General features: G+C 40.5%; 1 protein-coding gene across 1 annotated transcript in view; it reads left to right on the top strand.

The window, feature by feature from the left end:
* MSH4 (mutS homolog 4) overlaps positions 1–17,740 on the top strand; it is a 67,244-nt gene extending 49,504 nt beyond the window's left edge. The window contains exons 13-20 of the mRNA XM_084848232.1: positions 1,887–1,990; positions 5,588–5,712; positions 9,353–9,553; positions 10,577–10,695; positions 11,813–11,941; positions 12,050–12,224; positions 15,091–15,179; positions 17,549–17,740. Coding sequence (XP_084704358.1) covers positions 1,887–1,990; positions 5,588–5,712; positions 9,353–9,553; positions 10,577–10,695; positions 11,813–11,941; positions 12,050–12,224; positions 15,091–15,179; positions 17,549–17,740 — 1,134 coding nt within the window. The remainder of the gene's footprint in view (positions 1–1,886; positions 1,991–5,587; positions 5,713–9,352; positions 9,554–10,576; positions 10,696–11,812; positions 11,942–12,049; positions 12,225–15,090; positions 15,180–17,548) is intronic.
* Positions 17,741–18,891: the final 1,151 nt, after the last annotated feature.

Here is an 18,891-nt window from a genome sequence, read left to right as displayed (position 1 = left end):
CTTTCCCGGTCAAGGAAGGAAGGAAGGCCTGTGAGTAGTGAAGCCAAACCAATCAAGTCCCCTTCCTTCCTCCTCTACAGGTTTATTTGAGAGAATAACACAGTAGAGAAGTGTTAAAAGAACTATTAGCCATAAATTGGCCACTAACAAATGTAGGTTGTAAATCAGAAGGGAGTTGTATAACTGTATTGAAGTTGTATAATTCTGGAATAATCTCCCTGGAATATTTGTGGATTCAAAGAAACACACTTCAAAGCATGTTGTGAATATTTATGAACAATACATTCTAGTCTATTCTTCATTGTTCCTGTGTGAGCACACATATGGGCAAACATTTGCCTGTGCAGAGCACATTTTGGAACATTTTAGAGCTTAAGCTTAAAGCTTAAATGTTTTGGGTGGTAGAATCCATCCTCTGAGTATAACCCAGAGGCCCAATCAGTTCTTTGGCCACCACAGCAGCATCAGCATCAGCATCAAGTAGAATACTTTCTTGGTTTGGTACTAAGCCAAGTGACCTAAGCCAATCTTTTCATCCTTTCCGGCCCTCTTTTTTTTTAGTTGTCCTTTTCTTCTGTTAGCGTTGTATTTTATTTCTCTTATGCTCCACTTTGGGCATGGCCAAGCAACCTATGGCACCATGGTCTTCCTCAATTTACTCAGAAACCAGGGCTTTTTGGAGCATATGCTCTAGGAATATGAAGGAAGGTGGTGGACATTTCCCAAGTAGCCTTTGGTTTTATAGCCTTTCCCTGGAGAAACAGTGATGGCCACCAATAGAGACGAGATGTAGTATGAAGTAGAGTCCCATTTGCCACCTCAAAATTTCTTTCTGAAAGACTGGGGGGATGACTTCGAATGATGTCCAGGCTCTTAACTGATCACTATATGGTCAATAAGATTCTCTCCCCTACTCCACCCCAACTTTAGGACAGATATAGACCAGGACATATGTCCATTTTGCCTTTGCTGTCATGTGTAGTTTAGTTCATTTGCCTGAGTTTTCTGAACATATTTGGTATTTAGTAGAGGTAAAATACATTTGAGGAAAAACTCTAAAGGTCTAAAAAAATTCTAAACCAAGGATTAGCAAGGTTTTCTTGCAAAAGTTGAATTTATATATCCTAATTTGATTCTCCTCGCCACCCCCATCCCAGCATTAGCAATTAGAGATACTGCTGAGTTTACGGAGTTTAGTAAACAACCTATGATGACATGCATTTTTTAAACATGTTTTCCCCCTTAATTTTATTGTTGCCTTAACAAGAGTCTTCTTTTTTTTTTATAAAAGAGTTAAATATTATAAATATTCAAATTCAAAAAGCAAACATTGAAAAGGTCAAAAATTCTGAAATTTTGTAAAATTTCAATTTTTCCAAATTTATTTTCTGTTATGGTTTTCGGGCAGCTTTTTTTTGTTCTCTGTTTGTAGAGCATTGTGGTCAGGACTGAATAGAAGCTGTTGGCTGGATGTCCTTGCCTTTGCACAGAGAACTAAGGTCTTAACAGTCTTTGGATCACTATTTATTTATTACATTTCTATACCACCCAATAGCCGAAACTCTCTGGGCAGTTCACAGAAATTAAAACCACAAGTACAGCATACAAACAATATAAAATATAAAAGCATTAAAGCTACAGTATAAATTATATAATTTTTTATTTATAAAACTTCCAATTTTATCTTTGGATAATGCAGTTATCATCACTACATACTAATATTTTCAGTTTGTTCTTTATTAATATTTTATTTAGCTAAAAATGTAAAAAGTAATAAAACAATGTTGTCTTATGCTTTGCAAATTACTCTCATGTAGTTTTCTGGGAGTCATTTTATTTATGCTTGTCTAGCATATTTTAATGTTTGGTTTGAAATTTCCCTACAGATTACTAAAATGAAAAATGTGTATAGCTTTACTTCACCAGATTTAATGAAAATGAATGAAAGATGCCAGGAGTCTTTGAGAGAAATTTATCACATGACCTACTTGTAAGAATTCTTCAAACATTGTTTTTATTTTTTTATCCTAAGTAGATTTATTGTGCCAAGTGAACAGTTAGTTATGAGGCTTTAAAAATTGTTTTCATGGAGAACTGTAGACATTTAGAGCTAGGACTGTGCACCTGGCTTCAGTTCTTGGATCCAAACTTCTGACTTTCTCAAAGCAAGTTTTGGGATCCCTTACTACCTTTCCTGTTTTATTCCTGCTGCTGCCAACTTCATGCTTGTTGTCAATGTAATTCATATGCCTGCCAGTAATTAGACATCAAAATGACGGCTGCATGTAAACAAGTATTGCAGTGTCTGATGTGTGTGTTTAGTCTGGTCTTCCCAGAAAAGGCTGTGGTCTCTCAGCAGCAGCATCTGCCAAGGCAATCAGATATTGCTGAAGACTGAGGACTTTGAAGCCAAGAGGCATCTTAGAGTGACCCTTCTTTATCTACAGCAGCTGTTTCTGGGATAGATACTTTCATTGTGGGGGCCAGGACAGCAGAGCCTGAATTACAGTCTCCAACCTCACTCACCGACAAGTATCTGCAAAATATCTCGAAGGAAGACTGCACCCAGGTCTATTGTCTTAAGAATACAAGAACAGCCCTGCTGGATGAGACCAAGGCTCTATTTAGTCCAGTATCATGATCAACTAGATACCTCTAGGAAGACCACAAGCAGGGCATTAAAGCAATAGCCCAGCCGTTCCCCTAGAGCAAGTATTATTCAGTGGCATGCTACCTCTGAACATGGATGTTCTGTTTAATAACTATTGATGGATCCATTGTCCATAAATTTATCTAATATCCTTTGAAAGCCATCTAAGCTAGCAGCCATCACTGCATTTGCCATCAGTGAATTCTGAAAATGAATTACGCATTCTGTGAAGACCTTGTTGTTCAGTCGTTCAGTCGTGTCCGACTCTTCGTGACCCCATGGACCATAGCACGCCAGGCCTTCCTGTCCTGCGCTCTCTCCCGGAGTGTGCTCAAGTTCATATTCATTGCATCCGTGATGCTATCTAGCCATCTCATCCTCTGTCATCCCCTTTTCCTTTTGCCTTCAGTCTTTCCCAGCATCAGGGTCTTTTCCAGAGAGTTTTCTCTTCGCATTAGGTGGCCAAAATATTTGAGCTTCAGCTTCAGTATCTGTCCTTCCAATGAGCACTCCGGGTTGATTTCCTTTAGGATTGACTGATTTGACCTCCTTGCAGTCCAGGGGACTTGTAAGAGTCTTCTCCAGCACCACAGTTCGAAAGCATCAATTCTTCGGCGCTCAGCCTTCCTTATAGTCCAGCTCTCATAGCCATACATTACTACTGGGAAAACCATAGCTTTGATCTGTGAAGACCTACTTTCTTCTATGTCCTGAATCTACTGCCAAGCAGTCATAGGGTGACCCTGTGTTCTAGTATAACAAGAGAAGGAGGTAGCATTATCTCTACCCACTTTTTTCACACCATATGAAAAATTACATAAAGCTCTGTCATTTCCCCACATAGTCATCTTTTTTCCTAAACTCTAAAACCCAAACACTTTGGCCTTTCCACATAAGGAAGGTGCTCTAACCTCTTCATCCTGTTGGCTGTTCTTTTCTACACCTTTTCTAGTTCTATGATATCTTTTTTTGAAATTGGGACACCAGAACCCAACTCACTATTCCAGATGTGGCCGCACTATGGATTTATATAAAGTCATAAGTACAGTGGCAATTTTATTTTCAACCCCATCCCTATTAATCCCCAGCATGGAATTTGTCTTTTTCACCCCTGCAGCTCACTGTGTTGATATTTTCATTGAGCTATCCACCATGACCTCAAGATCTCTAGTTAGTCACCGGTAGATCTTCTGAAATCCTGGGCTTTTAATGGCTTGAGGCAAAGCACAACAGGAGGTGGGATCTTTACAACAATGGAATAAGAAGCATGTTGGAATATTATCCAGATTTTCATGGAATTGGCTTTGGTCCATCAGGGACACAGGATACAAGAAAAGCCAAGTGTACCTTACCTTTAAAATCTGGTTTTCATGGGTCACACAGTGCTTGAAAGGACCATACTTCTGGGTTTGGTGTAGGGAGTTGAACTGAACGACATCAACCAGGCAGGAGCTCCTCAACCAATGAGAGAGGCTTGTTTCCCAGCCCATGTCCAGGCTCCCCGCTGCTTCTACATTATTATGAATGGAGAGTAACTAATTCACAATTCTCTAGAAAGAACTGAATTATTCAGTACAGCATCTGAAGACTCCCTATGAGAATAGCCCACCAACCCAATTTCGCCCCATTCCAGCAAACTGTCACGGAGTTATTGCTCCCACCCCATTTTTCCCAGTGTGTGCACTTCTACCTGAAGAAGCCAAAATCTCTGATTCTTGAATGCAGCATCTGAAGGCTCCCCCTGAGAGCATCCCCCCAATGTTACCCCATTCCAGCAAACTATTTCAGAGTTATAGCTTCCACCCCCCCTTTCTCCTTCTCTGGGCACTTTCTCCCTGCTCGCAATGACAGGCTGCCATGATCCCGAGACCTCACCAGATCGCCACTCCAATAAAGCTCTTATGCATCACAGAAGCAATTAACACAACATCAAGGAAGAGAAGTAAGGCAAACATCAGAGAAGTGCACAGTCCATGAGGCTAATTACTCCCATTGGCAAAATGGGAGTGCACGACGATTCTGAAATCTCAAAACAGCACTCTAGGGCTTTGATGTGCTGGAAAGGCAGGCGAGTTATTTTAGTTACCTAAGTTACAGAGGGCAAGGCCAGGTGAAGACTCACCCCTAGGAATGCCTCAATCATACCGAATTTAAAGTGGAGGGATGGGCACGTAGCAGCTGAACCACAGGGGAGTAGAAGTGAAAACAACAGAGTAAAAATACTCTATAAAAATCCCCTCAGATAAACTCCTGGGTAGATGTAGACTGGCCACAAAGTCATGTGTCCCTAACAACTTTAAGCCACAATGGCATCAGAGAAAACCTCCCATGTAGACGGGCCCCAGGAAATACCTGGGAGCTGGATGGAGCCCCTGAGATACCACATGCCTGTACAACATTACACAGCTCACCAGGGTCCGTCCCCCCCACGTACACATATTTCCTTAAAACAGGGCAATCAATGAATCAATATATTTTTCTGAAATATAGGATATGTAGGATATAAACAAAAAACTCTAGAAGGAGTTGGTTTGATCATACTATTTTCTGAGAAAAACTGCCACTAGGAACATGAAGGCTTCAATAATGTAATAAAGCACATAATGAGCCCCTGTGATAACACAGTTTTTTTTTATTTCCAATATTTAGACTGCTTTTTTACCATAATGGGTCTTAAAGGGGTTTACAGAATCAAATTATGATAACTGAAAATTAATGAAATATAAGTGTTTTCATGCCCAACATCACAAAATGTTTTCTGTCATTAGTATCAACTGGTTTTAAATGCGTGATTTTGCCATAGTCACATATTTAATCAAAGTAGTTTGGGAATACAGTTAATATTTCAGACAACTGTCTAAGAACCAACAATTTGATTAAATATTGTGTAAATGACTTTGAGCAATAAAATAAACTGTGCTGGTATGTGTTTTGCAGGATAGTATGTAAACTACTGAGTGAAATCTACGAACATATTCATTGCCTGTACAAACTCTCTGACAGTGTATCTATGCTAGATATGTTGCAGTCATTTGCCCATGCTTGCACGCTTTCTGACTATGGTAAGTAGCTTTGTTATTTAGAACAACTTATATTAAAACATCCCCTTCATGGATCACTGCCTTGTTGTGGTGAAGGGGCTTGTGTAACTCAGTGAAGCCATAAGCTATGCCGTGCAGGGCCACCCAAGACGGACAGGTCATGGTGGAGAGTTCTAACAAAATGTGGCCCACTGGAGAAGGAAATGGCAACCCACTCCAGTATTCTTACCGAGAAAACCGCATGGAATGTATCACAAGGTTAAAAGATATGATGCCGGAAGATGAGCCCCTCAGGTCAGAAAGTGTCCAATATACTACTGGGGAAGAGCAGAGGGTATTTCCAAGTAGCGCCAGAAAGAGTGAAGCGGCTGGGCCAAAGCCAAAAGGACAATCAGCTGTGGATGTGTCTGATGGTGAAAAGAAAGTCTGATGCTGTAAAGAACAATATTGTTTAGGAACCTGGAATGTAAGTTCAGCGAATCAAGGTAAGCTAGAGGTGGTGAAACATGAGATGGCAAGATTGAACATCGACATCTTGGGAATCAGTGAACTAAAATGGACAAGCATGGGCGAATTTAATTCAGGTGACCATTATATCTACTACTGTGGGCAAGAATCCCTTAAAAGAAATGGAGTAGCAGTCATAGTCAACAAAACGGTGGGAAAAGCAGTACTGGGGTACAATCTCAAAAACAATAGAATGATCTCAGTACGAATCCAAGGCAAACCATTCAACATCACAATAATTCAAGTATATGCCCCAACCACTGAGGCCGAAGAAGCTGAGGTTGATCAGTTCTATGAAGACCTACAACACCTTCTAGAACTAACACCAAAAAAAGATGTCCTCTTCATCATAGGGAATTGGAATGCTAAAGTAGGAAGTCAAGAAATCACCGGGATAACAGGCAAGCATGGCCTTGGTGTACAAAATCAAGCAGGACAAAAGCTAATAGAGTTTTGCCAAGAGAACACGCTGATCACAGCAAACCCTCTTTTCCAACAGCACAAGAGGCGACTCTACACATGGACATCACCAGATGGTCAATATCAAAATCAGATTGATTATATCCTTTGCAGCCAAAGATGGAGAAGCTCCATACAGTCAGTCAAAACAAGACCTGGAGCTGACTGTGGCTCAGATCATGAGCTGTTTCTTGCAAAATTTCGGCTTAAATTGAAGAACGTAGGGAAAACCACTAAACCATTCAGGTATGACCTAAAACATATCCCTTATGAATATACAGTGGAGGTGAGGAATAGATTTCAGGGATTAGACCTGATAGACAGAGTGCCTGAGGAACTATGGACGGAGGTCCATAACATTGTTCAGGAGGCAGCAACTCAATCCATCCCAAAGAAAAAGAAATGCAAGAAAGCCAAGTGGCTGTCTGATGAGGCTTTACAAGTAGCTGAGGAAAGAAGGGAAGCAAAAAGCAAGGGAGAAAGGGGAAGATATACCCAACTGAATGCAGAGTTCCAGAGAATAGCAAGGAGAGACAAGAAGGCCTTCTTAAATGAACAGTGCAAAGAAATCGAGGAAAACAATAGAATGGGAAAGACTAGAGATCTTTTCAAGAAATTCGGAGATCTCAAGGGAACGTTTTGTATCAAAGACGGGCATGACAAAGGACAAAGAAGGCAGGGACCTAACAGATGCAGATGAGATTAAGAAGAGGTGGAAAGAATACACAGAAGAACTATACAGGAAAGATCTGAATGTCCCTGATAGCCTTGATGGTGCGGTCACTGAACTTGAGCTGGACATCCTAGAGAGTGAAGTCAAGGGGGCCTTAGGAAGCATTACTAACAACTAAGCTAGCGGAGATGACAGTATTCCAACTGAGCTATTTAAAATCCTAAAAGATGATGCTGTTAAAGTGCTGCACTCAATATGCCAACAAATTTGGAACACTCAACAGTGGCCACAAGACTGGAAAAGGTCATTTTACATTCCAGTTCCAAAGAAGGGCAATGCCAAAGAGTATTCAGACTACCGTACAATTGTGCTCATTTCACATGCCAGCAAGGTTATGTTCAAAATCCTACAAGCTAGGCTTCAGCAGCATGTGAACCGAGAACTACCAGAAGTGCAAGCTGGGTTTCAAAGAGGCAGAGGAACTAGAGATCAAATCGCCAACATTTGCTGGATCATGGAGAAAGCAAGAGAATTCCAGAAAAACGTCTATTTCTGCTTCATTGACTACGCTAAAGCCTTTGATTGTGTGGATCACAACAAACTCTGGCAAATTCTGAAAGAGATGGGAGTACCAGACCACCTTATCTGTCTCCTGAGAAACCTGTATGAGGGACAAGAAGCAACAGTAAGAACCGGACATGGAACAACCGATTGGTTCAAAATTGGGATAGGAGTACGACAAGGCTGCATATTGTTGCCCTGCTTATTTAATTTATATGCAGAGTACATCATGAGAAAGGCTGGGTTGGATGAATCACAGGTCGGAATTAAGATTGCCAGGAGAATTATCAACAACCTCCGATATACCACCCTAATGGCAGAAAGCGAAGAGGATCTAAAGAGCCTCTTGTTGAGGGTGAAAGTGGGGAGTGCAAAAGCTGGTTTGAAACTCCACATTAAAAAAACGAAGATCATGGCATCTGGCCCCATCACTTCCTGGCATATAGAAGGGGAAGAAATGGAAGCAGTGACCAATTTTATTTTCTTGGGCTCCAAGGTCACAGCAGACGGTGACTGTAGCCATGAAATTAAAAGACGCTTGCTCCTTTGGAGGAAAGCTATGGCAAACCTAGACAGCATAGTAAGAAGCAGAGACATCACCTTGCTGACAAAGATTCGTAGAATCAAAGCTATGGTTTTCCCAGTAGCAACGTATGTCTGTGAGAGCTGGACTATAAGGAAGGCCGAGCGCCGAAGAATTGATGCCTTCTAGCTGTGACGCTGGAGAAGACTCTTACGAGTCCCCTGGATTGCAAGGAAGTCAGATCAGTCCATCCTAAAGGAAATCCACCTGACTGCTCATTGGAAGGCCAGATACTGAAGCTGAAGCTCAAATATTTTGGCCACCAAATGCGAAGAGAAAAGTCACTGGAAAAGACCCTGATGCTGGGAAAGATTGAAGGCAAAAGGAGAAGGGGACGGCAGAGGATGAGATGGCTAGATAGCATCACCGATGCAATGAATATGAATTTGAGCACACTCTGGGAGAGAGCGGAGGACAGGAAGGTCTGGCGTGCTATGGTCCATGGGGTCACGAAGAGTCGGACACGACTTAACGACTGAACAAATATTAAAACATACAGAGTTTATCTCCCCTATCCCCAAATTGTGAATTAGTCAACTAATATAGCACCTAACATAATTTAACTGCCAGATTTAAAGACTTTCTGCATCAGTATGCGAGTACTTAGGAAGGAAGCCTCATTGAATACATTGGGCTTACCCCTGGGTGAATTGGTATAGGAGTGCAGCCTTAGTGCTGTACTGACATGGTATCACAAACCATAACCATAAGGAATACACTATTTTTTTCAGAGTGATTCTTCAACACAACATTTAAGATCTGGATATAATACTATGTAATATAATGTTGTTACAAATCTGACCAAAGTACAGTTACAGTATATTTGTTAATAACAGCTAAATACTAAAATATCCTACTATCTCACTTTCTTCGTGTAGTACGTCCTGAGTTTACTGACACATTAGCAATAAAGCAAGGATGGCATCCTGTTCTTGAAAAAATATGTTTTGAGAAACCTATTTCCAACAATACTTACATCACAGAGGGAAGTAATTTTATCATAATTACAGGACCAAATATGAGTGGAAAGTCAACCTACTTAAAACAAATAGCTCTTTCTCAGATTATGGCACAAATTGGTAAGTAATAACTTTTTTGAACCTGTATTATTTTCTAGTGAACCAGTGATTACTAGGGATGGCGGAGAATTTCTTCCCGAAACTTCGGGGGGCTGAGCACCAACGTGTTCGGCCCCCCGAACAAGTTTCGGGGAGAAATTCTCCACCCCCCCGCCCCCCCCGGGACGGGACTTACCTTTGGCGAATGTCCCTCCCGGCGGCGGGTCCGGCCGGCGGTTCGGCGGGTGTTCGTCCGGGGCGGGAGCGGCAGCCAGTCTTTCAACCGGCTGCCGCCACCGCCGCCATTCCAATCAAAGAAAAAAAAACAAAAACGCCCCCGTGATAGGCTACGTGACGATTAACATAGCCTATCACGGCTAGATTTCCAAAGTCAGCCGTGATAGGCTACGTAAATCGTCACGTAGCCTATCACGGGTGACTTAAAAAAAAAAGCGCGTACAGATAATGGCGGCCCCCATAGGGAGCCGCCATTCGCGTTCCTTATTTGGTCACTGTAGTCTACGTAAATCTTTACGTAGACTACAGTGACCAAATAAGGAACGCGAATGGCGGCTCCCTATGGGGGCCGCCATTTGCGTACGCGCTTTTTTTTTTTTTTAAAGTCACCCGTGATAGGCTACGTGACGATTAACGTAGCCTATCACGGCTGACTTTGCAGATCTAGCCGTGATAGGCTACGTTAATCGTCACGTAGCCTATCACGGGGGCGTTTAAAAAAAAAAAAGAACTTTTGAGTTTGCGGCCGGGCGAGGCGAGGCGCCTCCTCCCCGGCCTGAATTTCGGCCGGGCGAGGCAGGAAGCCTACCCCCCCGGCCTGAACTTCGCGGGGGGAGCAGCGAAGCGCCTCCCCCCCACCGCAAAAAGCTTCGAGGACAGGTAAGTGACTTTCGTCCACCCCTAGTGATTACTTAGGAGAGAGGAAGCGTGGATGTAATCAGTTGTGATCTTACTATATTAAGGATTTGACAAGGCTAACATTAACCTGCAGCATTATTATTATTTGCCCTTCTCTTTAATTTGCAGGATCTTTTGTCCCAGCAGAATATTCTTCTTTTAGGATTGCTGAGCAAATATTTACTAGAATAGGTATGGATGATGATATCGAAACAAATTCATCAACATTCATGAAGGAGATGAAAGAGGTATTCAGCTGAGAGTACTGATTCTTTTATCAGTGGCCTTGATTATATTTAAATGGCACACAAGTTTGTAGATTTTGCTTACATGTAAATATTCAAGGACCTCTGCTTCTGTTTTTCTTCCTACGTGCCAAAGATGAATTTTTAAAATAATAATAATATTAAATTTCTATATTGCCCATAGCCGAAGCTCTCTGGGCAGCTTACAGATGTTAAAACATTAAAATACAATATACAAAGTTTAAAAGCCATTAGACTAATAGCCTGAAATTCAGTGAGTCTATGCATGCACACCCAAGCTTTTTTCCCCCTTCAACACACCAGTCCCTTCCTTCACTCCACCCTCAGTCATGCCACCTTGTAGGCTACTTTAAGTTCCCCCAAATGTTCATTTTTCTGGACCACGATAGCTGGCTTAGTCAAAGAGTACAGATTTGTATAGTTTCCTTTTCTCAACCATATTAATAACTACATTTTTGAGGATTGTGAAATATGCAGTGGCTGGAATCCAGCAGAGCTCTGGAGGGAACAGAAAGCACATCTGTTCATACAAGGAGAGATTCCCGATTTCTGCCAATTTCCTGCTCCAGCTGCAGTCCCCTGAGCCACAACCCCTGCCATTCTAGGGGCTCCCCTGAACTTATTTGGGGACGGGGACAGTGGACTGCAGGAAGAAGAAAAGATAGGATTCTCCCCTTCCACAAGTGGAAGTGTGTGCATGGTAGTTAGACTCTAAGCCACTATGTTTAATATTACATTTTGAACTGCTCACCTAGACCTACTTGCAAGTAATCAAGCAGAGGCACTCGCTGTTACGAGCACCTTTTTTCAGTTACTTATATCATCACTAATGGAGATGCTCCCAGCACAGAAGTTAAGAGAGGGATGTGTGACCTCATGTATGTAAATGCTTTGTGTGCATATTGAAGCTGCTGTACATGCCTGGAGCTTCTGGATAGGGTGTTTGTGTTGATAAATATTCTGTTTTGAAGTAGCAGCTGGTTAAATGTTACTATAGTAAATTTTCGGATGAGTTTTGGGCATGAAATGAAAATTCCTATTAACAGATTTTATCCTCACACTTACTGGTAGTAATGAAATTTGATGTCTTTTTCTCTAGATAACATATATCATACAAAATGCTAATGACAGATCACTTATCATAATTGATGAGCTTGGCAGAGGTACCAGTCCTGAAGAAGGCATTGGCATATGTTATGCAGTCTGTGAATATCTTCTGAATTTGAAGGTAATATTAACATTTTAATCAATAGATACCTGATTTTTTTATTTTTAGTCCTTGCTTTCTCTTCATTCCATAATGTGTAGTTTATTAATTTAATGTTTCCTACTTCAGGCATTTACACTCTTTGCTACTCATTTCTTGGAATTATGTCAAATTGATGCCTTATATCCCAATGTGGAAAACAATTACTTTGAAGTGCAGCATGTGAGAAGCACTTCTGGAATTAGGGACAACATTGCTTATACTTATATTCTTTCTAAAGGACACACAGAGGAAAAGAACTATGGTAATATAAAATATTGATTACTAGAATGTACTGAAATTAATATATATATAACATAAATGTAAACAGGCAAAGCAAGAGTACATAGATGTCTGATCCACCAAGCTTTGTGTCTACACATGGAAACAGGCTTCTGGGATTGGGTCTGCATGTGCAGAGGGGCCCATCCAAAAGATGGGGTTATGCATATGGCATTCCTTTTGGTATTTGGGATGATGTGTTTTTATGTGGGGGATTTTTTCAAGCAGCAATTTATTAAGATTTCTATTATCTGTTCATTATTACTCATTATTTATTTCAAAAATTAATATACCACACCCAAAGTGGATTTCCCAAAAAGTTGGTGTACATAAAAATTAAGCATTCAGTACAGTAAAACAATGTACAATCTAAAGATAAAACAGTACAGACAAGAGGCATTAAACCAGGAGTCCCCAATGCGGCGCTCATGGGACCACGGGGCCCTCAGGGACCTCCAGTGGCACCCGTGAAGGGGTTCCCAATGTAGTGCTCACAAAATGTTATTTTATTTTATTATTTCTGGTTTTTTAATATATGTACATGGATTTGTATATATCCATAGAAATGAATATATATGAAATGCATATAACTTTCTAGCAATACATAGGCTTCAACAAAAGTGGACCAACTATCCAAATACATTTCCACTTGAAATTGGCATCTATATGCCACCCATATAGAAAGCATTGTAAGGTCCTCAATCCATTGCATTATAGGAGGTGAGTGTTTTTCCTTCCGATGTTGTAATATCAGTCTTTTAGCTGTCAAAAGGGTGTAGAGAATCCATTTATGCTGACTATTAATTTCCATTAAGCAGGTAAATAAAAGAGCATGTACATCTAAATATTAAAGACTGTTCCAGTACAAAATTCATCTATGTAATAACCTCCTCCCAAAAAGAAAGCCACTACTGAACATTGCCAAAATGTATGTTTAAAAGAAGCATTAGCTGCATTGTACCACCAGCAATTACCTGGATTAGACAGTCTCTTATTAAAGAGATGTTGCAGTGTCCAATAGCCCCAAAACAAACTTTTTACTGAATAAGACACAGCCTAAGATCCATAGATATGACAGATAGATGCCAAAGCGGTGATCCACTGATTATACATTTTGTAGCAGTACCTACACCAGTATCTCAAATTCCCAAATGTGCCCATGGATCCAAAAAGGTTGGAGACCCCTGCATTAAGCTATTTTAACCGGGTTTAAAAATACAAATTTAATTTATGAATATACGGTTTATTTTTTTAAGTGCCTGTGCATTAAAAACATTTTAATCTGGCGCCGGAAAGAACACAGGAACAGCAGCAGATGTACCTCCCATGGGAGGGTATTCTAAAGTTGGGGTGCCACCTCAGAGAATGGCCTCTCTTCTGGGGTGCCACCACAGAGAATGGTAACTGCACTTCGCTTGTAGAAGGGTCTCCTCTGTTTACTTTAATACATGAGCAGGTTGATATGGGAGGAAATGCTTTTAGCTGCTGTCATTAGCCTTTCCATTTTGAAAGATGTTTTACTTTTCAGTCTCTCATATTTTTCCCTTGTCTTTTTCAATAATATTTGAAATACTGGGGAAATATCCAATCGTGCACTAGTGCTAATTATGTTGGATTAGCATAAACCAACAGTTGGGCAATGTAACTACCACTTGCTAGGACAATAGAGAAAAGTGGCTAGTTGCTGCAAAAATTCAGCAGCACTACCAAAACATGGCTGCAAATAGCTGCTTTTGCTACTGCCCTAGTGAGTGCTAGTTATGTTGTGCAAATGTTGGACGCTAGTGCAATGTCATTAGCGCTAGCACTGGGGCCCAATTGGATACTACCCGCAGCTGTGAAGAAAGGAATGGAGGTTGCAGTAATAACCAAGAGTCTTCTGGTACCTTAAAGACTAACACATTTATTAAGGCATACGCTTCATGGACCAGAGTCCATTTCATCAGATACATGGAATGTTATCCTGAGTTGGCAGGTATATTAAACACATGGGTGTAAAGAGAAACAAATGTTAGCAGTGAAGTGAGAAGAAAAGGAAGTGCAAGAGACTAAGACTGTGATAATGATGTTAAGGTTGCAGTGTTTATCTTCCTGTCCCTCTCTTTCAGTAAAGACTGCTTTTCTCCAATCTGTTACCTGGGAATATAATGTAAATTACATAAAGTCTGCTGAGCCATCTGAAAATAACTATGATGGCTGATCAGTCTGATCATGTGTAGTAACTCCAATAGAATTCTGAATAGAACTGCTTCTGAGCAAATTTCCATATTCAGATACGAAGGTTGGTTGTGGGGGGAGATGATTAATATAAAAATGTGTTTGTTGTTAAAATTATTTCTAAAGTCCAGTGCAGTAATACTGCTGATTTCTTGGCCATGGTTAAGAAAGTAAGAATGGGATCCTGCACTTCTTTGTCTCATCTGCCTTCCCTTGTCACTGTAGCCATGGCTTGACATCACATTTGTATATATGCTAACTATAGTTAACGCTGACCAAGGTCCCCCTTAACCAGTATCTGCAAACCTCCTTGAACTTCTGTTTAAAAAGGGAACCCTAGTTGATCTTGCTGCAGATACAATACTATGATTAAGGCTATTTGCTGGTCGTGACCATAATAAAAATGATTGATGGATGGATATGATTAAGGCTGACATTTGAAAGGAGACAGGAATTTGTTCAGGAGGGAGAGGTGTAGGATATTTGTGAACTTATGGACTGCTCCTGACCTGTTAACTGTGGTTAAGAGATCAGGAGTGTTACATCAGCACCAAGACAGACAGACATTTTGATTAAATGTAACATTGTCTACCTTTAACAATAAAGAACTGCTTCTTATGTTTTATATTTAGGACTAAGAGCTGCAGAGGTTTCATCTCTTCCACCTTCAATAATATGGGATGCCAAGGAAATCATAACTGTTATTGCTAGACAAATGTTGGTATGTAGTACTAGCATAGAACTGCAACACACTATAGTATAGCTCTTAGTCTTACACACTGATCCTAAACACATTTAGTAGGTTCCATTGAATTTTTTTTTGAAATGTAGATACTGCATTCTCATTCAGTAGAGTGACAGTTATATACAATATAAATAAACAACAACAAAAGCAATTAAAAACAAAAACTACAATTTAAGCCCAAACTATCAATTCTGACAATTTATATGAAAAACACAGCCACTGAAATTACAGTAAAAGTCTGGTAATAAAATAATTTCCACTCATACCCAGCTACTAGAGATTGCTTTCTTTAAAACCCAAGCATTAACTAACTGCTTGAACACCAGCAAATATATAACACACTTCTACTGACAGGGCATTCCAAAGTATGGGTGTTACCATGAAGAAAGCCTGACTTCAGATTCTCCATATCCTTATAGGGGACAGGACACTGGGCACTACTTCCCATATATATTGAAGAGAGCATTGAGGGATATATGAAAGATATATATGTAGCTCCTAGACCAGGTGTGGGCCGAAGATAGATCTGGAACTACTGGTAGATCTCTGGGTAATTTGCACTAGATCAAGGATTTCTGACTCCCAATTGTTTAACAATAGCAGGAACAAAATGACTCCCCCCCCCTTTTTACTACTGAAATGAAGAAAGCTTGGGGTAACCAAGAGTGGGGGGTTTTGTAGAAGGTCTTTGAGCTCCTTCTGATACTCAGAACAAATCCCTGGATGCAGAATTCTTTAGTATAAGTGTATGTCTTCTGCATCAGATTCAGGTTGGTGGATCTCAGGGTTCAAGTAAAAAAACAAAATAGATCCTGCAAGCCTGGCCTAGACCATGTTGAACTTTAAAGGTAGCCACCAGCATTCTGAATTGGGTCCAGAAGTAGAAAGGGTTCAGTGCAGCTGAGTCAGAATTAGAGTATTATGTTTCCTAGATCCCACCCCTTCAAGAGGTTGGCTACAGCTTTCTGTACTTTTTGAAGCTTCCGACCTGTCGTCAAAAAAAGCAGCTCCATGTAGACCACATTGCAGTAATCAATACGAGAAATTACCGATGTGTAGGTGACTGAAGCAAAATCCCTTTCTGAGAGAGCTGGTCATGGATGGGCCACCAGTTGAAGTCAATGCAACTACCTGAGAATTCCAGCTGCAATACAGGTGTCCAGGAGAATTGCCATGATATGCACCTTGTCTTTTAGGGGGATTCTAACAGGATAGATATCCAACAGTGTTCTAGCCCCAGGCTGGCCCTCCATCATTATCACTCCCCTGTCTGGATTAAGCTTCAGATAGTTAGCTGTCTTTCAGTCAAGGCATTCATGATCTAAACCACTGTACCTAGATCTTATGAAAAATGAGAAATAGAGCTGGTGTCATTAGTATATTGATTGAATGTCAACCCTGGGACCAGATCTATCAGTTCAGTCATGAAGTTTGTTGGGCAGTGGATTGTGTGGTACATCAACAAAATCTCTCAACAAACAGCCACTCTGTTTATTGAATATGTTTAAATGTTTCTCTTTTTTTTAACGAACTATCCATACAGAAAAATTCTCTTTCAAGAGACTTCTCTATCACAGGAAAAAATGTAATAAATTTATAATGCTTTTTAAGGGGCTGATGAGCTTCTGTGTGCATTTATAAGAGTATGTTATGGTGGGCAGTACAGATTTGAAAACAATTTACTACTTTATATAGCTATATCAAGAAAAAAAAAACTTTGCTGTGTTGAAACTGTGTGTTTATATCTAAGGAAAGGTAACACTAAATACAGAATGTTGACATCATGACATACTTAAAAGCCAAACTAGTTATTTTGAGGGAAACACAGGATTCTTAATCCAGTATTTCCTTTGTAACTCTAGTGCAGAGGCTGGGGGCCATTTGCAGAGGATGACAGACAAGTAGGAAAGGGTGCTTGATTCTTCTCCCACCTGCCAATTATCCCCTGCAATTCATCCCCCATCATGGTTGTTTAAAACTTTTTTTAAAGTTTTACTTTAAATCTTCTTTAAAACTTTTTAAAGTGGAAGTGAGCCCAGCTTTGGGGTGGGGGTGGGGAATGGCTTTAAGAAGACAGGAAACATTTGCAGTGGCAAGAAGAGTTAAGCATACCCATCCCACCCACTGTTTTTCCCTTTGAAAGCTTCCGAACCATCTCTGCATTCCTGGTTACCTTGGCAAATTCATGGTTCCGGTCATGCATTTGCAAAGAGAGCTTGCACATTATCCACATTGATTCAGTTGACATGGGAGTATAATTGAAAACAGTATACCTGGGTAATTTGCATAGTGAGTGTCATAAAAATTCAGATTTTAACATGTGCATGGCCTTTTAAATATAACAGCAGCAGCAAAGAAGTACTCCTGAAACATTAAAGCAGAGGGCTATATATCACTTAGCGAATAGGTTGGTTCAGACTGCTCGCAACTCTCGACTGGATCCAGACAGCCTGCGAATATACCTGAAAGGTCTGAAGAAAAAGTATGAGACTGATTGCTTTGCTTCTGAACAAGTACCCACAGAAGACCAGCAGTAATTTATACCCCATTCTGAAGGACAAACTAATATAGATATGGCTGGAGCCTGAAAATGTTTTTTACCACATACATGACAAGATTTAAAAAAAAAAATATGCATCTGGAGGATTTTCTCTGTTTTTTTATTTGAATGTACTAATTTGCAGCAAATGCATTCTTATTTAAATTGGAAACACTAACAGGAACAGTTAAATTCTAGAACTATGAACTTACTATTTTTCATTTTAAAAACATTAATTTCCAGAGAAGTAAATTTAAGATTAGGTCAAAGCTTTTATTTACAAAAATACCCCAGCAATTTTTTAAATCATCTATTTCAAAAGGTTTCATTTCCCAAACCAACAATATCCTCTATAATATTCTACTAAGAAAAAATATTGAAGAACAAGGGACCTTTCCTCTCCACGAATGTGCAGAGAGAGAGAAGAGGTCAACCATTTTCTATCCAGTTCATTCAAGATATATAGAAGTTCTGTTTATTTTTTTAAATATCTAGATGTGTTGGCTTATTAATATGTCAACTTCTGTATTTTTCTGCTTCTTTGTATTATTTTGCTTATGCAATAGACAATGGCACAATCCTATGGGGATGGTCATAAGCCTCTGAACGTGGACGCCTACGGCCATCCAGAGCAGAGTGGGAGGCGTGGCAGAGGCGATCTTTGCCTCCGCACTCCCCCTACTCTGTATTTTCACTAGATGAGCATTTTCGCCCATCTAGCTGAGGCGCTGGGGATGGGGAGGGAAGGAGGCTGGGGGGGCCTGCAGATACAATATAAGCCCTCCATCCCCTGTCCACCGGCACACACCCTTTCCCTTTCTTCCAAGGTCACCTTTGCAACCTCAGAGAGGTAGCTGGTGCAGTTCTCTCTGCACTGGCGGGGAGAAGGTGGGGAGCTTGGACTCCTGGGTCCAAGGTCAGAGTGCTGTCTCTGACCTCGGATCCAGGAAACTGAACTATCCTACGGCCCCCCAGACTCTGTCTAGGGGCCACAGGTTTGCTCTCTTACAGTATTTTTTCTTGTATAGCTACACTGACATTTACATCATGTTACTAGTTTGAAAAGTGAGCATTTATATAATCTGTTTTATCAGATTGAATTTGACCATACTAAGGGCTCCACAGTTCTCCATAAAACAGCTTTTTATG

This window comes from Heloderma suspectum, chromosome 4 (assembly GCF_057233095.1).
Source record: "Heloderma suspectum isolate Gila_16-S chromosome 4, 16-S_ref, whole genome shotgun sequence".
Taxonomy (NCBI): Eukaryota; Metazoa; Chordata; class Lepidosauria; order Squamata; family Helodermatidae; genus Heloderma; species Heloderma suspectum.
This window is presented reverse-complemented; position numbering and strand designations above follow the sequence as displayed.